Below are 18,596 nucleotides of genomic sequence, written 5' to 3'. Positions count from 1 at the left end.
CTGAGGCCAGGTCCCAGCCCTGACAGCTCCAAAGGCCGGAGGAATGGGTACTAGGCAGTCGGCCTGTCTGCATCTCCTTCGTGGACGTGACAGGAAATTCAAAAAGGTTCAAGAAGGGAGACAGAAATGAAAGCTTCTGTCCCTCTTGTCTGAAGCTCCCCAAATTCCCTTCCACTATTATGGTCTTCTGTGTACCATGCCAGATACTTCACTTGGCTCCCTTCTAAAAGGAGGTTGGAACTGGGAAGGGCCCTGCACACTGCGACCAGAGGTCGAGAGCCTTGCGTAGAGCTAAACTTCCAAACCAGGCTACTCCGAGGTGAGAAGACCTTACCTGGCTTCTTTACAGGTAAATTTATTTGGATGCATGCAGTCTGGTCTTCACTGATGAGGCAGACCCTGTGTCTGACAGTGGCCTTCTCACCTCACGGTTTGTTTCCCTACTAGTTTTATGCATAAACTTCCAGATGTGTTCTAACAAACCATGCCTAAGAAACCCCCAAACAATTTGTAAGGTCAGATCCAGCTTGAAGGATGGTATCAAGCAAATTCACAAACCCAAGTTTCTGAAACTTCATCTTTTATAAACCTACTACTTGTAAATCAGCATACAGAGAATGACATGTGTACTTCCACATCAGAGAGGTTACTTGTCAACATACAGTCTGTTAAGCTAATGGGGTAAATGGGCAAGTAACTTACTAACTTGTAAATCTTTCGCCATCTTGTTTTCTTTTGTTCTCTTAATGACATCTATGTATCACTGAACAATGACCTTCCAGCAGATGACAAAGAGGCACTAAATGCTATTGTTTGACTCAATTCTATAGTTTTCCATAAAAAGTCCATTATTAACGTTAATGCTTTTTTTCAGAAAATATTTTCATTTGGGAATTCCCTGGCGGTCCAGTGGTTGGGACTCTGCGCTCTCACTGCTGGGGCCCAGGTTCAGTCCCTGGTCGGGGAACTAAGTTCCCACAAGCCTCGTGGTGCAGCCGAAAAAAAAAAAAACTTTCATTTCTAACTTCTGATAACAAAACAAGATACAGTCACGCAAATGTAAAGCTTAAAAGGTGACATACTTCTAACTACCGTCCAGGTCAAGAAGTAGAACTCTGTCAGCCGCCCAGAAGCCCCTCCAAGCCCCGCGTCACAATCACAGCCTTTCCTCCCCCAAAAAGTGCCCTTGTCCTTCTACAGTAATGACTTCCTCGTGTTTCTTTTTACAGTTTTATTCTCAAAGTGTGCATTGCTATTCACTACAGTTTGTCTGCTGTTTAGAAACTGCTGTCTCTGGAGCCCGTCACAGCCGCGCTGGTGGTGGAGCTCACGCCGTCCCTGGAGGCATCTGGCAGGTTCTTTTTTTAAAATTAATTAATTTATTTTTGGCTGCGTTGGGTCTTCGTTGCTGCGCGCGGGCTTTCTCTAGTTGCAGCGAGCAGGGGCTACTCTTCGTTGCAGTGCGCAGTCTTCTCATTGCGGTGGCTTCTCTTGTTGCAGAGCACGGGCTCTAGGTGTGCAGGCTTCAGTAGTTGTGGCACGCAGGCTCAGTAGTTGTGGCTCGCCGGCTCTAGAGCGCAGGCTCAGTAGTTGTGGCGCACGGACTTAGCTGCTCTGCGGCATGTGGGATCCTCCCAGACCAGGGCTCGAACCCGTGTCCCCTGCATTGGCAGGCGGATTCTTAACCACTGCACCACCAGGGAAGTCCCATCCGGCAGGTTCTTTCAGTCAGAATCTGCAGTCCTTTCTCTGGGCACATTTTTACTTGATTCCCATTGTTCTTTCAGGAGTTTCTTTTTCTCTAGGGTCTCCTTTGCTCTTTTTTTCCTTTCTTGCTTTCTCTTCTCTGCCTCTCGTTTTTCTTTGTAAACAGGACTGTTTTCACCGTTGTAGAAAACATCCACTTTCTCTTGCAGGATTCTTCGAGCTAGCTTTCTGTTTTGATCGACGGATCTAGTCTGGTGGCACTGTAAGAGATAATATTTCATAATGTGAAAGCCAGTGTGTTCTGGGCAGGACCTCAGGAATCATTAAATTCAACCTAGTCCCTTTATAGAGGGGTCAGGCCCGCAGAGGGAAAGCCACTTGTCAGGAGTCCCAGTAGGTCAGTGACAGGACGAAGGCCATACCCTTTTCCCGCCTCTGCTTGGCCCCCGCCCACTCCCACACCCCAGCTGTATTATGTGGCTTTCACTGTGACTATTCCCATAGTTAGGAATGTTGTTTTGTTTAGAAGTAACAATAGCCTTCAAATAACTTAACGTTCCCAAATAATTTTGAAAACATCAACCAGTATGTCTAAGCAAGCCCTTTGTGTGCCCCATTTATAAATGTAAACTTCTCTCTGAAGAAGGAAAATAGCCTCTTTATTATTAGTCAGCCATAATATTCATTACGTAATATCTCCGTTATCACTGGTGAGTGCCTTGCAAAGCTATTTGATAAAAGAAATTCTGTGAAATTGGGATGAAAGAATAGTACCAAAAGCAAATTTGGAGTAACCTATATAAAATAGGTTTCAGAATTTTATTTGTTGCTCATGAATGTCACTTTTTTCAAGGAGGAAAAGAAAAATGATTGAGATTTTCACTAATACGCTCTTGGCTCAAAAACGTGGCAGCGAAGAACAGCTGTTAGGAACAGACTTTGGGTTCGGTCTGGGCTGACTCTCCTGCAGGTGCAGGAGCCTCCTTGTGCCTCAGGTTCCACATCATGAGTGTAGGCTTGTGACGATTAAGAGTTAACTCGAATGTGAAGTGGCTCAGAACAGGGCTGGCCACAAGCTCACGTGATATATAAGTACTTGCGAAAGGTACCGCTGGTGTGCGAAAACCTGCCTCTGCTCTCTGCTGTGCCTCAAGGCTCGTGCTGCCTTCAGGGCCCTGGGGATACAGAATGCACTGGCAGTACCAAACCAGGAAACGGGAGAAAAGCTCTGCACCATTTCCTAGAGGCTCAGAATGTACTGACAGCTGGCGATATTCTGATCAGAGGTTGGTTTTTTATATTCAGAAGGAAGACTCCTACAGGCAGCTGTGCCCGGCGTTTCTCCTCTGAGGGCTGAAATCGGGTTGCCAACGTTATCTCACTCAGTCCTTCTCCAGAAGGGTAGGTGTCACTTGACATTTACCAAAGAGGGGACGGAGGGACATGGAGAATGCGACCATCTGAGCGATCAGCCAGGCGGCTAAGGGCTGAGCCCACCGGCGGACAGCCAGGGCCCGCGTGCTGCTTGCGGGCCGGAGCCCACGGCAGTGCCACAGAGCTTTCTGCAGCCACCCTGCAGCCCAGTGGCTCGACAAGAACCGTGGCCTGCCAAGTTCAAGGACAGCCGCAGCAAGAGCGCAACTGCAAAGGATCCTGGAAGGAGGCTCCTGACGCCGTGCAGGAGGTTCTGCCTGGGAGGAACGCTCGGGACCGGGCACGAGACCTGCAGTCCCTCTACTGCCGGGGTCATGGTGAGAACAAGTTTTCACTCAGTGGAAATCAGGGGACCCCCACGGCCTCCTTCCTCTACCTTGACGACAATGCCTGAGGGGACGTGCCTCAGCACCACGCAGTTGCTTGTTTTGTTGGTTGCCTGGCCCCCTGGCCCATGTCCTTTTACAAACTGCTCTTCAAGTTCACTCTCATCCAGGGAGAGCAGAGCAGGGTGGTCCTTCTTGCCTGCCGCCTGGACTGGAGCGACCGCTGTTCCAGGGGATAAGAGTTCCGGCTTCTCGCAGAGCCGGAGTCCCCAGGGCACCATGCACACTCTGGTCAGCGGGATAGGAAAACGGAACAGACCTGAGGTGCTCATAGCGCGTGGCTCTGCCGGCTCAGGACCTGAATAAGACAGAAAGGACAGCCCTTCAGCCTTGTTTGCGCTCAAGATTATACTGCAGGTTCTAAAATCACCTTTTATGAACCAGTTCAAACGATGACCACACATCTGGCAGGCAGGGGATTTAGGAAATTAGTGCAGACAGGATACTCGGCAACGCACACCTCTCTCCGGCCCTGCATTGTCTACCGTGTTCTCAGCAGTACGTGCCTTGCCAACTGATAAATATTTTCTTGTAACAGACCAAAAATGTCTTCAAAGCACCCAGAAGTGTTGTTTTCTCAGGAAGGGGAGGCTTTGAGTGTAAAATTCAAAAGAACAGGGCTGTAATTTGATAAGGAAATATTACATAGTACATCACACAAGAATTAGGATCTGAGTCAAGGGACATTATTTAAGTGTGTGAGAACCTTTGAAATCAAAATGGAAAGACGACAGTACGTGATAGTCTATTTTATAGCTTGAGCTTAAACAGTCTGACACAGTAAATATCACTATCAATCAATGTCATGATTGTTGTTTTTTCATGTTTCCAGTTTCATGGATTTGAATAGGAACATCTGTTCCCTCAGAAGCACTGCCAATCACATGATCCAACCGGTACTCACCCTTAGAACCACCAAGTCAACTGATTTTTATTAAGGTGCCTGTTAGGTTCAAAGTATGAGGTGAGGTATAGGGTGTGACGTGAGGTCAAAGAGAGCTATCTTCATGGAGCTCACAGTCTAGTCGGAGAAGATATTCAAGAAGAAAGCGAGAGGTGCTGAACAAGAGATTTCAGTAACTACTCGAGACTAGCCTAAGGCTGAAATGTCTTAGTTGACAAATGAATAGTATAGAGAATAATAGCCATGAGGGTATGGTGAATCCCACAGGCCTTTGCTTTTTTTTCGAGGGGAGGAGGGCAGAGGATCTGAAAGGTATCACCTCTTTTCAGAGATCTATGTATTCCCCATATGAATGGGGTCGGGGCGGGGGAGTCACAACCTTCGCCCATTTTCTCATCTGGAAAATGGGGGGAATAAGCCCTCTCCATGCATCCCACGCAGGCTTAGAGTAAAATCAGAGAAAACAGTATTCTGGAAAGGGCTTTGCTGATACCTCTGAAGGCATGAGACTGGTTTTTAGCAAAATCCCTGTCACCAGGGCTTTCCTGGTGCCACAGTGGTTGGGAATTCGCCTGCCAATTCAGGGGACATGGGTTCGAGCCCTGGTCTGGGAAGATCCCACATGCCGCGGAGCAACTAAGCCTGTGCGCCACAACTACTGAGCCTGCGCTCTAGAGCCCGTGAGCCACAACTACTGAGCCTGTGCACCACAACTACTGAAGCCTGCGCGCCTAGAGCCCGTGCTCTGCAACAAGAGAAGCCACCGCAATGAGAAGCCCGTGCACTGCAATGAAGAGTAGCCTCCGCTCACCACAACTAGAGAAAGCCTGCACGCAGCAATGAAGACCCAACACAGCCAAAAATGAATTTAAAAAAAAAAAAATCCCTGTCACCCAGGCAGATTTGGGGAACTACGAATGTGCCACTCGCATAATACTTCTTGATCGAGGATTATGCAGGCACTAAAAACAGATATATTGCTCTTTTTAACAACTGCTTCCTGTGAGGCTCTAAACAGCTTCTTTTACCACTTGAAACCTTGTAAATTCTAGCTCATGGCAACTGGTCTCTAACACAGGTAGGAACTAGAGTTTACCTAAGGCAACTTCCTCAGCCAAAAGTAACGTACCATCCACCAAATTATTTCACTAGGTTTCTCTCGGCTCATTTACTTTTCACCCACCGGCAGTTCTGACAGCTAACATCCACTGGGCCCAACACTGATCTCTAGATAAGCTTAATGCAGAAACATGCTAGCAGGCATTGCTTCCTTGTAAACATGTGCATTTTCTATTATTTGAAATCCACGTGCCTTTCTCAGTTATCAGTACAGATGACACTGGTCATTTTTAGAATGAATACAGTATTCTTCATCTCTATCTCTACTATTTCTATGGAAAATAAATATAATGAAATATACTCTTCAAGCTTTAGGCCAATGCTAGTTTTCAATCCTATGACTGACATATCTTCTTTGTGAAAAGTACGACGTTCAGCATGTTCGGAGCAGGTTCTGTCAGTCCCGGTGGATGATAATTGAGGTGGTGTTGGTTCCTACTGTGCTCCGTGGCTACCAAGGGAGATATTTTGAAACAGAGTATGCCAGTGAAGGTGGTGCTTTAAAAGCTGCTTCTGTTTACTGTGTGTGAAATATGTCAGAAGTATCCTCAGGAAAAGATAAAGATAAACCCAGGCACATCCTCTGAAATCTCTACAACAAAGAATCCACTCCCCCATAATGATTAAATGAATGAGACTAAGTTGATGTCCAAAATTTCCCTCCCCTTATTTCTGCTTTCAATTCACAGAACAGAATTCCTTTGTGTATCAGACAGTGTCTAGTCCCTGGATTAGGTTCCTGGAACAGGAGCCCAGTTCCTGGAACAGGAGCCCAGTACCTCTCTTGGGGCTTCTCTTCCGTTAGTAAATCTGACCAGGCAGGATGGCAGTGGAATATAGTGCAGCGACAAAGAAAGGAAGCAGGTCTGAGACAGGGTGAAACTCCCAGACAAAGGGCGGAGAGGACGGCGCTTTTCTCAGCTGCTTTGTCACCAGCCCACTGTGTTTCAAATCTACCTTTCTGTCCTAGTTCAGAGCTGACACACACACAGGAAGGTCTCCCACCCAACTGGAGTTCGAGAAGGTCCCCAGTGTTCAGTTACTGGCTGCTTTGTTTAACAGCTAATTCCAACAGCCAATAGGACGATTCCAAATACTTTTAGTATCTCCTGAAGCTCTGGCTCTACTCCAATGGTGGCTAAAAATGACAAACACACCCATGGTTCCACTTCCCCAAAGCCCAGAGAAGAATACGGATTGGATTTCAGTTTTTGTGATGCCCACAGAGCAACCCAAAGTCTTTGGGGAACAATAAAAGCAGCTCAAATTAGAGCTCATCGTGACATTAAAAAAACAGAAAAAGAAAAATGGTAACAAGCGGTGTGCGTAAGGGGAAACCAGCAGTCACGACAGCGCGCCCTGATTCCCTCCCGTGAGTGTGAGCGTCAGGCCTGGCTGGCTCTCCACCCCAACTCCCCCCGGCTCTGCTCTTCCTTGGAGGATGGCGTCTGCACTAAACAGCTGACTGCAATTTAGGTTAAAGCCACGCTCTCTCTCACTTGGTCAAGTTAAGAGATAACAGGGCTGACGCCTTTAAAACAGGCAATGTTAATTTGTTCAATGAATATTTTCAACATCTACTATGTGCCATGCATGGGCCTCGATGAGTCCAATGAGCCTGTAGCATAAAAGAGAAATTAAGACATCCGTAAGTAAGATACATGCCAGAGCCCGGAATGGATGACGTGCCACAGAGCAGTGGTTCTCAGACTTCACTGTGCTCCCAAGTCACCGGAAGGCTGGTTATTGGGACTTGGAAGCTGCATCCTATTAGGCGCCTTTCTTCCTGACTGGATCCACCTGGTACACAGTTCCTCCTCTGGCTTCCACAATCAGCCCAAACCAAGACTGACACCCAGCTCATGGGTGGCATGCTCAGCTCTGGAATGTGGCCTGTGACCCGAGCAAACAATCACATATTTAAACAGGATGCAGTGAGGTGAGGCTTGTTTCACCAACAGCCGAAATGCTCTGGAGAGCGGTAAGGGGATGCTTCTCCCTTCGTGTCTCTGAGACAGAGAGAGGATATTTGAATCTGGAAGACATAGGATCTCAACTCTGGACCCACCTCTGGATACCATTTGCCTAAAATTCACTGTTTAAGTATTTTTTAGAAAGGTAGAGTACTAGTTTCTCTTAGCCACAACTTTCATGGTGTATCAACCTTGCAGAAATGTCATCCAAACTAACCGAAAGAACAGATGTGGCGATTTGCTGAAATGGGGTGCTTCAGGAAAGAAGACTGTTAAAGCTCTCACGGCTCGAACTTTCATGCACAAATTCCCTAGGGATCCTGTTAAATAGGATATGGCTCATTAGGTCTGGGGTGGAGCCTGAGACTCTGCATTTCTAACCAGCTCCCAGGTGAGGTGGTTGCTGCCTGCAGTCCTGGCTCTTAAGATCGTCTGACTGCTGCATGAAAGCCCCATGATCACGATGGCAATGCTGGAGATGGAGAAGGTGTAAAGGAGAGAACAGGCGGGAGAGGAAGAGAAGACAAATGAGTATCGTATTGAGCAAAAAGAACAGGTGAAATGGTCACAAGGGGATTGAGAAACTGGGTCATCTGAAAAAAGAACATCAAAAACGTTGCTTCTATGGCATTAATTTTTTTTAAATTTTATTTATTTATTTATTTACTTATGGCTGTGTTGGGTCTTCGTTTCTGTGCGAGGGCTTTCTCTAGTTGTGGCAAGCGGGGGCCACTCTTCATTGCGGTGCGCGGGCCTCTCACTATCGCGGCCTCTCTTGTGGCGGAGCACAGGCTCCAGATGCGCAGGCTCAGTAATTGTGGCTCATGGGCCTAGTTGATCCGCGGCATGTGGGATCTTCCCAGACCAGGGCTCGAACCCGTGTCCCCTGCATTGGCAGGCAGATTCTCAACCACAGTGCCACCAGGGAAGCCCACATTTTTTTTTTAAAGCTGCCTTTTTTTTAAAGTCTTTATTGAATTTGTTACAATATTGCTCGTTTTATGTTTTGTTTTTTTAGTGGGAGGCATGTGGGATCTTAGATCCCCGACCTGGGATTGAACCCGCATCCCCTGCACTGGAAGGTGAAGTCTCAACCACTGGACCGCTAGGGAAGTCCCCTGCATTAATGTTCTAGAACAGCACTGTCCAATAGAAATATAGTGCAAGCCACATGTGAAATTCTAAATTTTCTTATAGTCACGTTAAAAATAGTAAAAAGCAACTGATGAAGTAAATTTCAATATACTTTATTTAATCCAATATATCTCAAATATTATTACTTCAACATATAATCAATAAAAAAATTTATTTAGATTTTCTTTTTATATGAGGTCTGCAAAATCTGAAGTGTGGCCACGCTTACAGCACATGTCAGTCTGGACTAGCCACATGTGCTCGTGGCTACTGTAGTGGACGAGGTAGCTCTAGAATCCTGCTATCAGAGTGTGGCCCACGGGGCAGCAGCAACAGCACCATCTGGGAGCTTGTTAGGAATGAAGAATCTCAGGACCTTCTAAATGAGAACCTGTGTGTTTTTTTGGTTTTTTTTTTGGCTGTGCCGCACAGCTTGCTGGATCTCAGTTCCCCAACCAGGGATCGAACCCGGGCCCGCAGCAGTGAAAGCGCAGAGTCCTAACCACTGGACCGCCAAGGAAGTCCCAGAGAACCTGTGTTTTAATAAGATCTTCAAGTGATTCAGAGGCACATTGAAGTTTGAGAAGCAAAGGACACAGGAATTAGCAAGTTCTTCCAACTGCTAGGACAGACACTTTTAAGAGCTATTGTTTCTTATGTTTATAATGTTTAAAAAGTTGAGACCAGAATTCAGGAGTGCTGATTACCTGCTTAGCCATGGTCTTGCTTCCCCCTTCCGAATAAGGAGATAAAATAGGTCTCAAAAACAATGACCTAATCAATGGTGAAGGACCAAACACAGTGAGCTTTAAAAAGACAAAATGGCCAGCTGATGGCACCAGAAGCTAAGTGAGAGGATGGTTTTCTGTGAAATGCTTAATAATAATCTATGTTTCAAAAGTGTGTTTTGGCGCTCCCTGCCGAATGGGAGTGAAGATAAAGCAGCCTCTCTCTCCTTTTCACATCTCTAGCTCATCCTCCTGTTCTAGTTGCCTGAAATCCTTATGAGGGCTGCAACACCTCCCCAGACAGAACCCCTGGGAACTTTGGCTCAGGCTTGAAATAGACCCTGTCATTTCCTAGGCTGGGGGCTCTACACTGAAGACAGAGCACCTTTCAGCCACAGTAAGTGTTTCCAGAGAATTATTTCTCAAATAAGAAAATCACAATGGACTGAGCAGGAAAGGACAACAGAGCTGCTATCCTTGATTTGGGAGGACAAGAGGAAAAGGAAACTACTCTGAGTTTGGTCTAAATTTAACTGCTGCACAGCTCAAGAGACACTAAAGAAGCAGATAAAAAGAAAAGCTTTCAATTCATACAATACCAACATCCCGTTCAGTTTTTTTTTTAAACAGAGAACTTCAAATCCACAATTACACCTGTCCTATTTGGGTGCACCACTGTGATTTTCTTCTATTTATGGCACCTAACAGGAACTTTATAATTTATCAACTACACTATTAAAATAACACAAACACATTTAAAAAGCAGCAATAACTACACTCCACATTTTCCTCTAAAAGTCTCAAAGACTCTGTTACCATCAATGATGCTTTGTATTTGTCTAGGACTTAGGTTTTCGAAGCACGTTCAAATATGTTATCGTAGTGAATATTTCATACAAATAAAGGAAAGAAGGGATGTATACTGTATGGAATATTTCAGGAAGACTTGTTTTGGAAGAACATTAGGTAGTCCATTTTTTTAAACTAAATTGTCCTTCCTGTTGCTTGTTTCTTTACCTTTCATAACATCTCCAGATTTGTTCTTCCCCCAGCTCCTTAAAAAACGTTAGCTCATTTTCCTCAGCGTTCTCTCCTTGACTGCTCCTCTCACTTTTTTGTCCCTGAAAGGCCATACTGCTTTGTAGTCAGCGTGACCTGTGTCAGTGCCTTGCCTCCATGATTTACTCACTGTGCAACTCTGGCCACGTTTCCACATCTGTGAAACAGAGGTAATACCATCGAGGGAGAGAAAAAAATCGTACACGTCGCCACGAATGTAAAGCGCTTAGGATCCCTAAATTACAAAGCTCAGGAACCTCTGGCTAACACACCACAAGCCCAATCTGCAAACGGATTATTTCATGGACTTTTGTTTTAGAAGCTCAGTGAAAAGGTATCTAGAAAATGACCTGCAAACAATTTTACTTGGCATGGTCCAATTTAAGAAATACTTGGAAACCATGAAGTAACCGAAGATACGCTGTTTGGTGAGGTCATAATTGTGGTCTATGAAATCAGGTGCCAAAGAGATAATTATGATGCCAAGAATATAGCGTGACTTCCCAGAAGGTTCAAATTGAAAGATAAAAACTACCTTCATCACAGCAAGTCCTTGTTTAAACATAGAGATCTTTAGGAATTATCTGATATAGTAAAAAAAATCATGAAGGACAGAAAAGATGAAAAAAGTCACGTTTAAATGTACACCTGATTATTCCTTTTCTTCTTCAATGGTTAAACTATAAAGTTTTAGAGTTCATCATTTTTGCTGTGGAGGACGTCCCTCCTCCAACCCCCGCCAATGACAAGCTGTTTTGTATATAAAAATAAATGACACAGAGTAACACTCTGGTTAACAAACATTAAATGCCTCAAGCCATTAGCGGCGGCTATTACTGAACAGCCTAATCTTATCCCAATCAGAGTGAAAGATCTCCACTCAAAAGCGTCAATTTGACATCATCGTGGCAAAAGAGGAATACTTGAGCAATACAAAGATGTTATAATAAAATCACATAGTTTTTTTTGATATTGAGCTCCATGAGCTGTTTGTATATTTTGGAGATTAATCCTTTGTCTGTTGTTTCATTTGCAAATATTTTCTCCCATTCTGAGGGTTGTCTTTAAAGTCTTGTTTATGGTTTCCTTTGCTGTGCACCCTTATTAGGGCATAAAATAGTGGTGTAAGCTTGTATACAAGTAATGCAAAATCTCCAGTATGAGGAGGGAGGGGGGTTAAATTAAGATGAATAGTTCTTACACTTAATATATACTTGAATTTCTGACACCTTCTACTTCTGTTTTCTATATTCAGAAATAATTTCTATGGACTTTAAAAACCTCCTCTCTGTTTTTATAAAGCTTCTCTCTAGACCAATTAGTCAAAAGCAGTTTCCACTCTGAATTTGTAAAAATTAAGACGCTACCAAAGAGCTTAACCTAAATTAAGAAATAAGGTGTGAATAACCTTACCAAAATATTTTGTATCAGTTGGTTAACAAGATAACTCGGTTAATTAGAATACTAGCTTCTGAACATGTTGGCTTATTAAAACATTAATAGATTTTTTTGAAAGTTACCTAAAAATGACACTGCCAAAAACAAAAACACACTCAAACTAAACAAAGTCCATCAGATTTTGTAGCAAAAAGCAATGATCTCCTGCCTCTTGCATGGTTGGGAACTAATCTCCAGTACTCGGTTTTGGGGTTAACATTTTTCTTGCAAGGAAACACACCTCCCTTTGCCTGGAGCTGTCTCAGGAATTCACTTTCCCATTCTAGTGTGAGGATCTCAAGTAACAGATTTTGCAACCAACTGAAATTAGTGGTAAAACTGCTTTTTGTTTTGTTTTTGTTTTTTGGTGGACTTGAAAGAAACATGGTTGCTGAAAACAGAGCCGTGTGCTTAAAAATGATTTGATTTTGGTTGGGTCTTAACACAAGCACAATACTGATGGGTGGATTAACACAACTGGGAGGAGGGTTCGATTTACTTAAGCTTGAACTCTCCCATACACGGATGGGGTTTTGGAGAGACTGAGTTTCTACTGTTGAGACAAAATTGTCAGGTATTCTTAGGAGGCTCAGATCAGATGGAATGCCTCTTGGCAGATTTGTTATTCCAAGGGCAAATAACATCTGTTCCGTCCTGGCTTCTCCGGCACACCTACGGACAAGGCTGGCGAAGTCCTTTATCGTGGGCTCTGGACACTCGGAGGAAAATCTAAGAGCCCGAAGTACCTTAAAGGGTAAGAACCTTTCGTCTGAGAAAGGCGGACTGACCAGTGCGTGTGAGATGGGCTAGGGGCCCACGGGGAGGGTTCTCTGTGGTCCTTCAAAAGGCTGGGCAAGAGGAAAACACCCACGATGCCTAAAACAGGCCCAGCTGCGTGCTAACAGCTCCCTAAGGCTCCGCCGAACAAGTCAACGAGCATCGTTCCATTTGTCCTCGGGCCTCGGTGGAACTGTTTTCTCCACAAGGGTGGGTTCTCCTCGCCCGCCCCCACCCAAGTCCCTGAAGAGCCCCAGTGCCGACCCCCACCAGCCTAGGGTAAACCCGGTCCAGGGTAAACTTAGCTCGGGTGTCCGGGCCGGCTTCACCTCACCGCCAGCGGGGCCTCAGGTCAATGGGCTGCGCGACTCAGGGTCGCAATCCTCTCTCCGGAGCCCCTAACAATCGTGGGCAACCGTGTGGGTGTCGGGCTTCTGCGCAGACGCTTACCTGACCTCAGGACTGGGCTCCCGCCCCCAACGTTCTGGGTGAACCGGAATGGCCGCAGGAGCGGGAACGCAAACGCACCGCCGCGCCTGCGCACGCGCCGTACTCCTGCCGCAGCCCCCCCTCACAAACCCGAGACCCGTCTTACTAACTGCGCATGCGGGAAGCTGAGGCTTCTTTCCCGCGTAGCTGCAATAGGTTCCCAGAGAGCCAATCAGACGAGAGGACTTGACTGCAGCCCCGCCCCCTCCCCTGCCCCACCCCCTTCCGCGGGCGTCGGACCTCCCCCTTTGGTGAGAGCTGGGGGCGGGACGGGGGAAGTGGACGCGCGCGCGCCGCGGCTCGGCCGTCTCCGCCCCCTTCCGAGCAGCCAATCGCAACCAAGACGCCGGGCGCGCGCACGCTCCCTTGAGTTTAACGGTCGCGAGAAGCGCTCGCCCGACACTGACATCGGCAGTGGGAACGGCGGCCAGGTAAGCGGCCGCCAGCCTGCGGGGAGCTGCCGGCCTGCGGGGAGCTGCCGGTCGCGGGAGACAGGGCACGCGACTCGAAGACACCAAGTCAGCGGTCCCCTGAGTGTGCTGATGTGTTAGGGTGGGGGAAAAGGACACTCACACAACGCAACCTCAGCGGAGCCCGCGGCCGTGTGGGGGCTTTGCTTGCGGCAGTGCACCTTTTCTAGACTCTGACCTTGAGTGACACCCGCGAGGCCCAATCGCTGAGCGCCTCTTCCCGAGGGGCGGGGGGCTTGAGGGATTTCTCTCTCTCTTTTTTTTTGACCAGCTTCCTGGGCTTACTTTGAGAATCACGATTGTAGTTGTTGGACCGGTGGTTTTAACTCCAGCCTCCCTGGTGCCTACAATTCAGGCAACTGCGTGGGTTCTCCTCGCCTTCATACTTTAACCCGAGAGCCGCCGCCAGCAGCTGCGGTCTGGCTGTGAGCGCGAGAACGTCAGGATCTGGCCTCAAAACCTGAAATCATGCCTTCTTTGCCCCTCTCAGGCTCCCACCAAAGCAAAACGCCTGGTTAACTTTTATATTCTCAGCAGACCCCCCATCAGTCGTTCCTCTACCCCCTAACTCCCTTTTTCTGTTAGGAGCTGGGGTCATCAAAAGCGTCAAATTTTGTTGATGGGAGATATAAAAGTCTCTGTTCTTATACCCATTCTCCATCAGGTTCTTAAAATTTTGCATTGTATATCTTTTTTTTTTTTTTTAATTCATCCCCCACTCTCCCACCCATTCCTCCCCACCCTCACGCTCTGCTGGGAAAGCATCGCATTTCAAGATGCATCTGGATCTACTGCATCCGGATTAACTCAACGGGGGAAATTATAGATGGGGTTGCAGGCCGATCCGCGTCCCTGGAGAGCTTGTGTTTTCCTGCTGGAAGAGCAAGGTGATTTGAATCCAGGTATTTTCGTTGCCAGATGGAAGGTGCAGCCCCTGACTTTTTCAATACCCCATTTGTCGTTGGTGATGGGCTGAGTCACTGGGGAGAAATCTGTTTAGCTAGGTCCGGTTACCCTTGGCCTTCACACCTGTCCCTGAAGGAAATGGTTCCTTTGTGAGCTGATGCTCTCAAGGTTGTGCTTTGTAAAACCAGGCCCTAGAAAGTGGGAACCTAGAGGAACCAGAATAATAGGTAATTTTCCTCTATTGCACCCCCTGAAGTTTCCATCTTGTAAACAGCATATGTTTTCTGTATTCTTCCCCCTCCCCCACCCACTTACTCCTGGCTTTTTTTTAAGGACATGAATTCCTTAAGAAGGAGACATGCTGTTTGACTTGTTATATAGCCAATTTACCTCTGTACATCTAGCTTCAGTTAAGTTTTAGTGGACCTGGCAAATAGTTTATTTTTTAAGAAGTGATAGCATGCACAGAGTACAAAAGTACTCTACGTGTACAGTATATAGTGCACTCCTTCCACTCCCACCTTCCAGCCAGTGGGGAAACAACCACTGTTAACAGTTTAATTGGCTGTTTTCAGTACCAGGTTCAATATAGATACCAAGTAGTTCCCATTCATCTATTCACTGTATAAATCAACAAGCATGGATACTTGGTAGAATTTATTAAAGGAATGAACAAGGCACGTATCAATAAGTATTCCAATTGTTACACTGTAGAATTGTGTCTGGAACCTTGATTATTAAGCACATAAAATTGTGAAATATTACCTGAAAAGATACTACTACTTCTGCAAATCAGAAGATTTGTAGATTTTTTACTGAGATATAATTTATATACCATGAAATCTACTCTTTTAAAGTATACAATTCAGTGATTTTTAGTATATTCACAGAGTTGTGCAACCATCACCACTGTGTAATTCTAGAAGTTTTCATCTCCCCAAAAAGACACCCCATACCCATTTTCGTCACTCTCGTTCTCTCCTTCTCCCAGCTCCTGGCAACTGTTAATCTGTTTTCTGTCCCTATAGATTTGCCTACTCTAGATACTTCGTATAAATGGAATCCTACAATATGAAGTCTTTTATTGACCTTCTTTTACTTAGCATAATTTTTTTTTTTTTGCCACACCACATGCAGCTTGCGGGGTCTTAGTTCCCCGAATAGGGAGTGAACCTGGGCCCACGGCAGTGAAAGCTCTGAGCCCTAACCACTGGACTGCCAGGGAATTCCCTTTGGCATAATGTTTTAAATGTTTATCCACATTGTAGCATAAATCAGTACTTTATTCTTTTCTATGAAAAATATTCCATTATACAGATACACAACATTTATTTATCCATTCATCAGTTGGACATTTGGGTTGTTTCTGAATTTTGGCTATTATGAATAATGTTGCTATCCTTAATGTAGATTTGTATAAAAGGATCAAGGTTTCCAAAGTCTTAAAAAGACAGTTGCTAGGTTTAATGGCTTTTTATAATAGTTTTTGTTCTTCATTCATTTTCAGACTCTCCTGGGACCTTCAGACATTTCACAGTCTGAATGTCAGCAACTGAAAATGCCTTTAGACGATGAAGCATCTGAAGATGACTCAGATTCAGTTTCTTCAAACAGTGCAAGAGCCATTTTCCAGTGAGAGAGTGTAACAATATCTGTACGCTATGGAAGATTTTGACTTGGGGAAACCCTTACAAAAAGCTTCATCTTCCGTAGAATCTGATATAAAAAATTCTCCCCATTCTCTTGGACTGAACTTAAGTACTAATAGGTAAGAATGGGATAGATTTTTTTTTTAATGTAGTGACAAATCAGAATAACTTTATTTGCATAGTTTGCCAGTTTATCCAAATAGTGTCATAGTTACTGATTTGCATTTAAAAAACTCCAAAACTATGATCAGGAACTGTTCAAGGACAGTTGTTTGGGTTAAGAATAGTTTCAATCCTTTCATGTTTTTCATTTCTCCCAGAGATGTACTTTTGCATGGGGAACATTGTGAAAAAGAATTTGTTTTGCTAGTTGGAGTTTTCTTTACACTTTTTTTGTTTTCGGTAAATTACAGGTATATCTTTAAAATTTAGTTGTCTAAATATTGTTTCTCCATTTTGAAGTTAAGAGGACAAATAATGTTTCATATTGCAGAAATACCTCACCAATCTGGAAAGTAGCAATTAAAGTTGAATACTAGGAAGTAAGCAAAAAAACAGGCTCTGAGTTGACAAAGTAGATGCTATCAAACAATGCATTTTATGCATTTTCTTTTTAAACTATCCCATGTTTGGTTTGTTTTTAATCAGGGCCTGTTTACTCTCATTTTGTACATAGTCTGGCAAGTTGATTATTTGGTTTCTAAATTACAGTAGGTTAAAAACAGCAAAGAGGCAGGGACCACTGGAGAGGAGATCACCTATAAAAAGCAGGTACAATAAAACAAAAGCACAGCAGTCTGGGGCCTACTGGTAAAGGAGCAAATTTACACACAGTAATAGGTCTTGAAGAAATTGTGTATTTTAAATAAATTAATTCATTAAAAAATTTGTTCATTCTTTGGCCTCAGGAGGAATTCAAGGCAGCTTACAAGAATACATAAAAGAAGAGGAGAAAGCATAAATTAAAATAGGGAGGAAAGGGAAAAAAAAAAAGCTTGGGATATGGTCCAGAAATGTTTGCCATCATAATCTACACCCACTTCCTGAATGTTGGCCACGCTATTTGTTTCCTGTATCATTTGGCAGCCCCTTTGAAACCCACTTCTAGAAGAAACCCCTTTTAGAACATAGTGTTTGATTTACTTGGAGGAACTTAAATGTGCCTTTCTAATGAAAATTATGTAACTGAACCGTCTCCCTTTTCATTGTGACTGGCAGTTAAATTGGCCAAATTTAAACTTGATTATTACACAACTATAATTGTATATTTAACACTTAATGGACAACATATTATGTTCTTTCCCTTGAATTTTTATGAGTATTTTCTCTGATCCTCTTTATTATTTTACTGTTATTTTCATTAGTGTCCTCTTTTTTGCAAATTGTGAAACAAAGCAGAGTATCAATAAATAAAGTGACCTTTCAATGGTTAGAAGTTAAATAAATTTTAATGTCCCTAATTATGCCTTGTGTTTTTATAAAACAAATCTGAAATAAACTCATCTCAGATTTGGAAAAGCAGTCCTCCTGGAAAGAATCAGTGCTATTTTACGCACTGAATAGGCTAAATAAGTCCTGAATATTTGCTGCTAATTTGGTTGGCACTACTTTTATTCAAAGACAGTGCAAAGATAAGCATCACCTTATCACACCAAATTAGGGGGATCCAGTTAATAAGACTTGACTGTAATTCTGGGCTATGGAGAAAGAATCTCCATAACAATAAAGGGCTGTTCTTAAAGTGGGGTGAAGTAATCCTCTGGAATAATTTAGATCGGAGTAGCTTAGAATTTTTCTTATTGTTTAGCAGAAACTTTTATTTTCTGCTGTACTCTGGAGTGTTCTCTCACTTCTGAAGAAGGTTTTTCTGTTGTGTTCTTAAAAATACAATTAAGTGCTGTCTGTCTTTTCACTGCTATTTTCCTTTCATGAACAAACTTGTGATCAGATTTTCAGCAAATGAGGTGCCATTAAGAAGGATTAAATATCAGTAGTTTTGTACTGCTCTGCTAAATCTTGAACTGCTGAATTATTCAACACTTTGGTAGAATGAAGAAAACCATTTGAATTATTTATGTTTCAACAGAAGTAGTCCCCACCTTAGTACAAATGGGGTATCCTCTTTCTCAGGGAAGACCAGACCATCTGTAATTCAAGGTACAGTTGAAGTCCTAACCTCTTTAATGCAAGAGCTACAAAACAGTGGAAAGACTGATTCGGAACTTTGGAAAAACTGTGAGGTATCTAGTTTTGTTTTATTTCTGGAATTAAAAAAATAATTCTATTTATAAATATGCCTCTACTAAACTCTAAATTATAGAAATTTATATCCTAAAGAGCATGATACTTAAGTTATTGCTAGAATAAAGTGGTCAAGGATATTAATTACGGAACAGTATAGAACAAATGTGAAAAATGATCAAA

The 18,596-nt window shown here is 44.0% G+C and overlaps 2 protein-coding genes and 1 long non-coding RNA gene across 21 annotated transcripts in view; 2 read left to right on the top strand and 1 right to left on the bottom strand.

Moving 5' to 3' along the window:
• Positions 1 to 1,216: 1,216 nt before the first annotated feature.
• Positions 1,217 to 13,240, bottom strand: MTRFR (mitochondrial translation release factor in rescue). 5 transcript variants are annotated; one of them, XM_082355361.1, is made up of 3 exons: positions 13,109 to 13,240; positions 3,518 to 3,825; positions 1,217 to 1,967 (listed from the first exon to the last, which is right to left on the bottom strand). In XM_082355361.1, exons 2-3 carry the CDS (start codon positions 3,797 to 3,799, stop codon positions 1,725 to 1,727), a joined length of 525 nt encoding a protein of 174 aa, XP_082211487.1. In that variant the 5' UTR covers positions 3,800 to 3,825; positions 13,109 to 13,240; the 3' UTR covers positions 1,217 to 1,724. The 5 variants fall into 5 exon arrangements, with proteins under 5 accessions (XP_082211487.1, XP_082211488.1, XP_082211489.1 ...); XM_082355362.1 differs by lacking the exon at positions 13,109 to 13,240 and adding an exon at positions 12,960 to 13,045; XM_082355363.1 differs by lacking the exon at positions 13,109 to 13,240 and adding an exon at positions 12,993 to 13,039.
• LOC309611217 lies at positions 3,832 to 11,414 on the top strand. The gene is made up of 2 exons (XR_014234398.1): positions 3,832 to 9,782; positions 10,514 to 11,414. It is a non-coding gene; the product is annotated as an uncharacterized lncRNA (long non-coding RNA).
• Positions 13,241 to 13,500: 260 nt separating the features above from the next.
• The window catches only part of MPHOSPH9 (M-phase phosphoprotein 9), a 54,528-nt gene continuing 49,432 nt past the window's right edge, over positions 13,501 to 18,596 (top strand). For 7 of the 15 annotated variants that reach the window (XM_082355357.1, XM_082355347.1, XM_082355354.1 and 4 more), the window contains exons 1-3: positions 13,539 to 14,519; positions 16,031 to 16,291; positions 18,259 to 18,412. In XM_082355357.1, the coding sequence (XP_082211483.1) occupies positions 16,185 to 16,291; positions 18,259 to 18,412 (261 nt within the window). In that variant the 5' untranslated portion in view covers positions 13,539 to 14,519; positions 16,031 to 16,184. Of the gene's footprint in view, positions 14,520 to 16,030; positions 16,292 to 18,258; positions 18,413 to 18,596 lie in introns of those variants that run through there. The other 8 variants (XM_082355351.1, XM_082355353.1, XM_082355352.1 and 5 more) reach the window with 7 other exon arrangements.

Source organism: Balaenoptera borealis (assembly GCF_965194805.1).
Source record: "Balaenoptera borealis genome assembly, chromosome: 14".
Classification (NCBI taxonomy): domain Eukaryota; kingdom Metazoa; phylum Chordata; class Mammalia; order Artiodactyla; family Balaenopteridae; genus Balaenoptera; species Balaenoptera borealis.
Note: the sequence above shows the minus strand (reverse complement) of the source record. Positions and strands in the feature narration are given on the sequence as shown.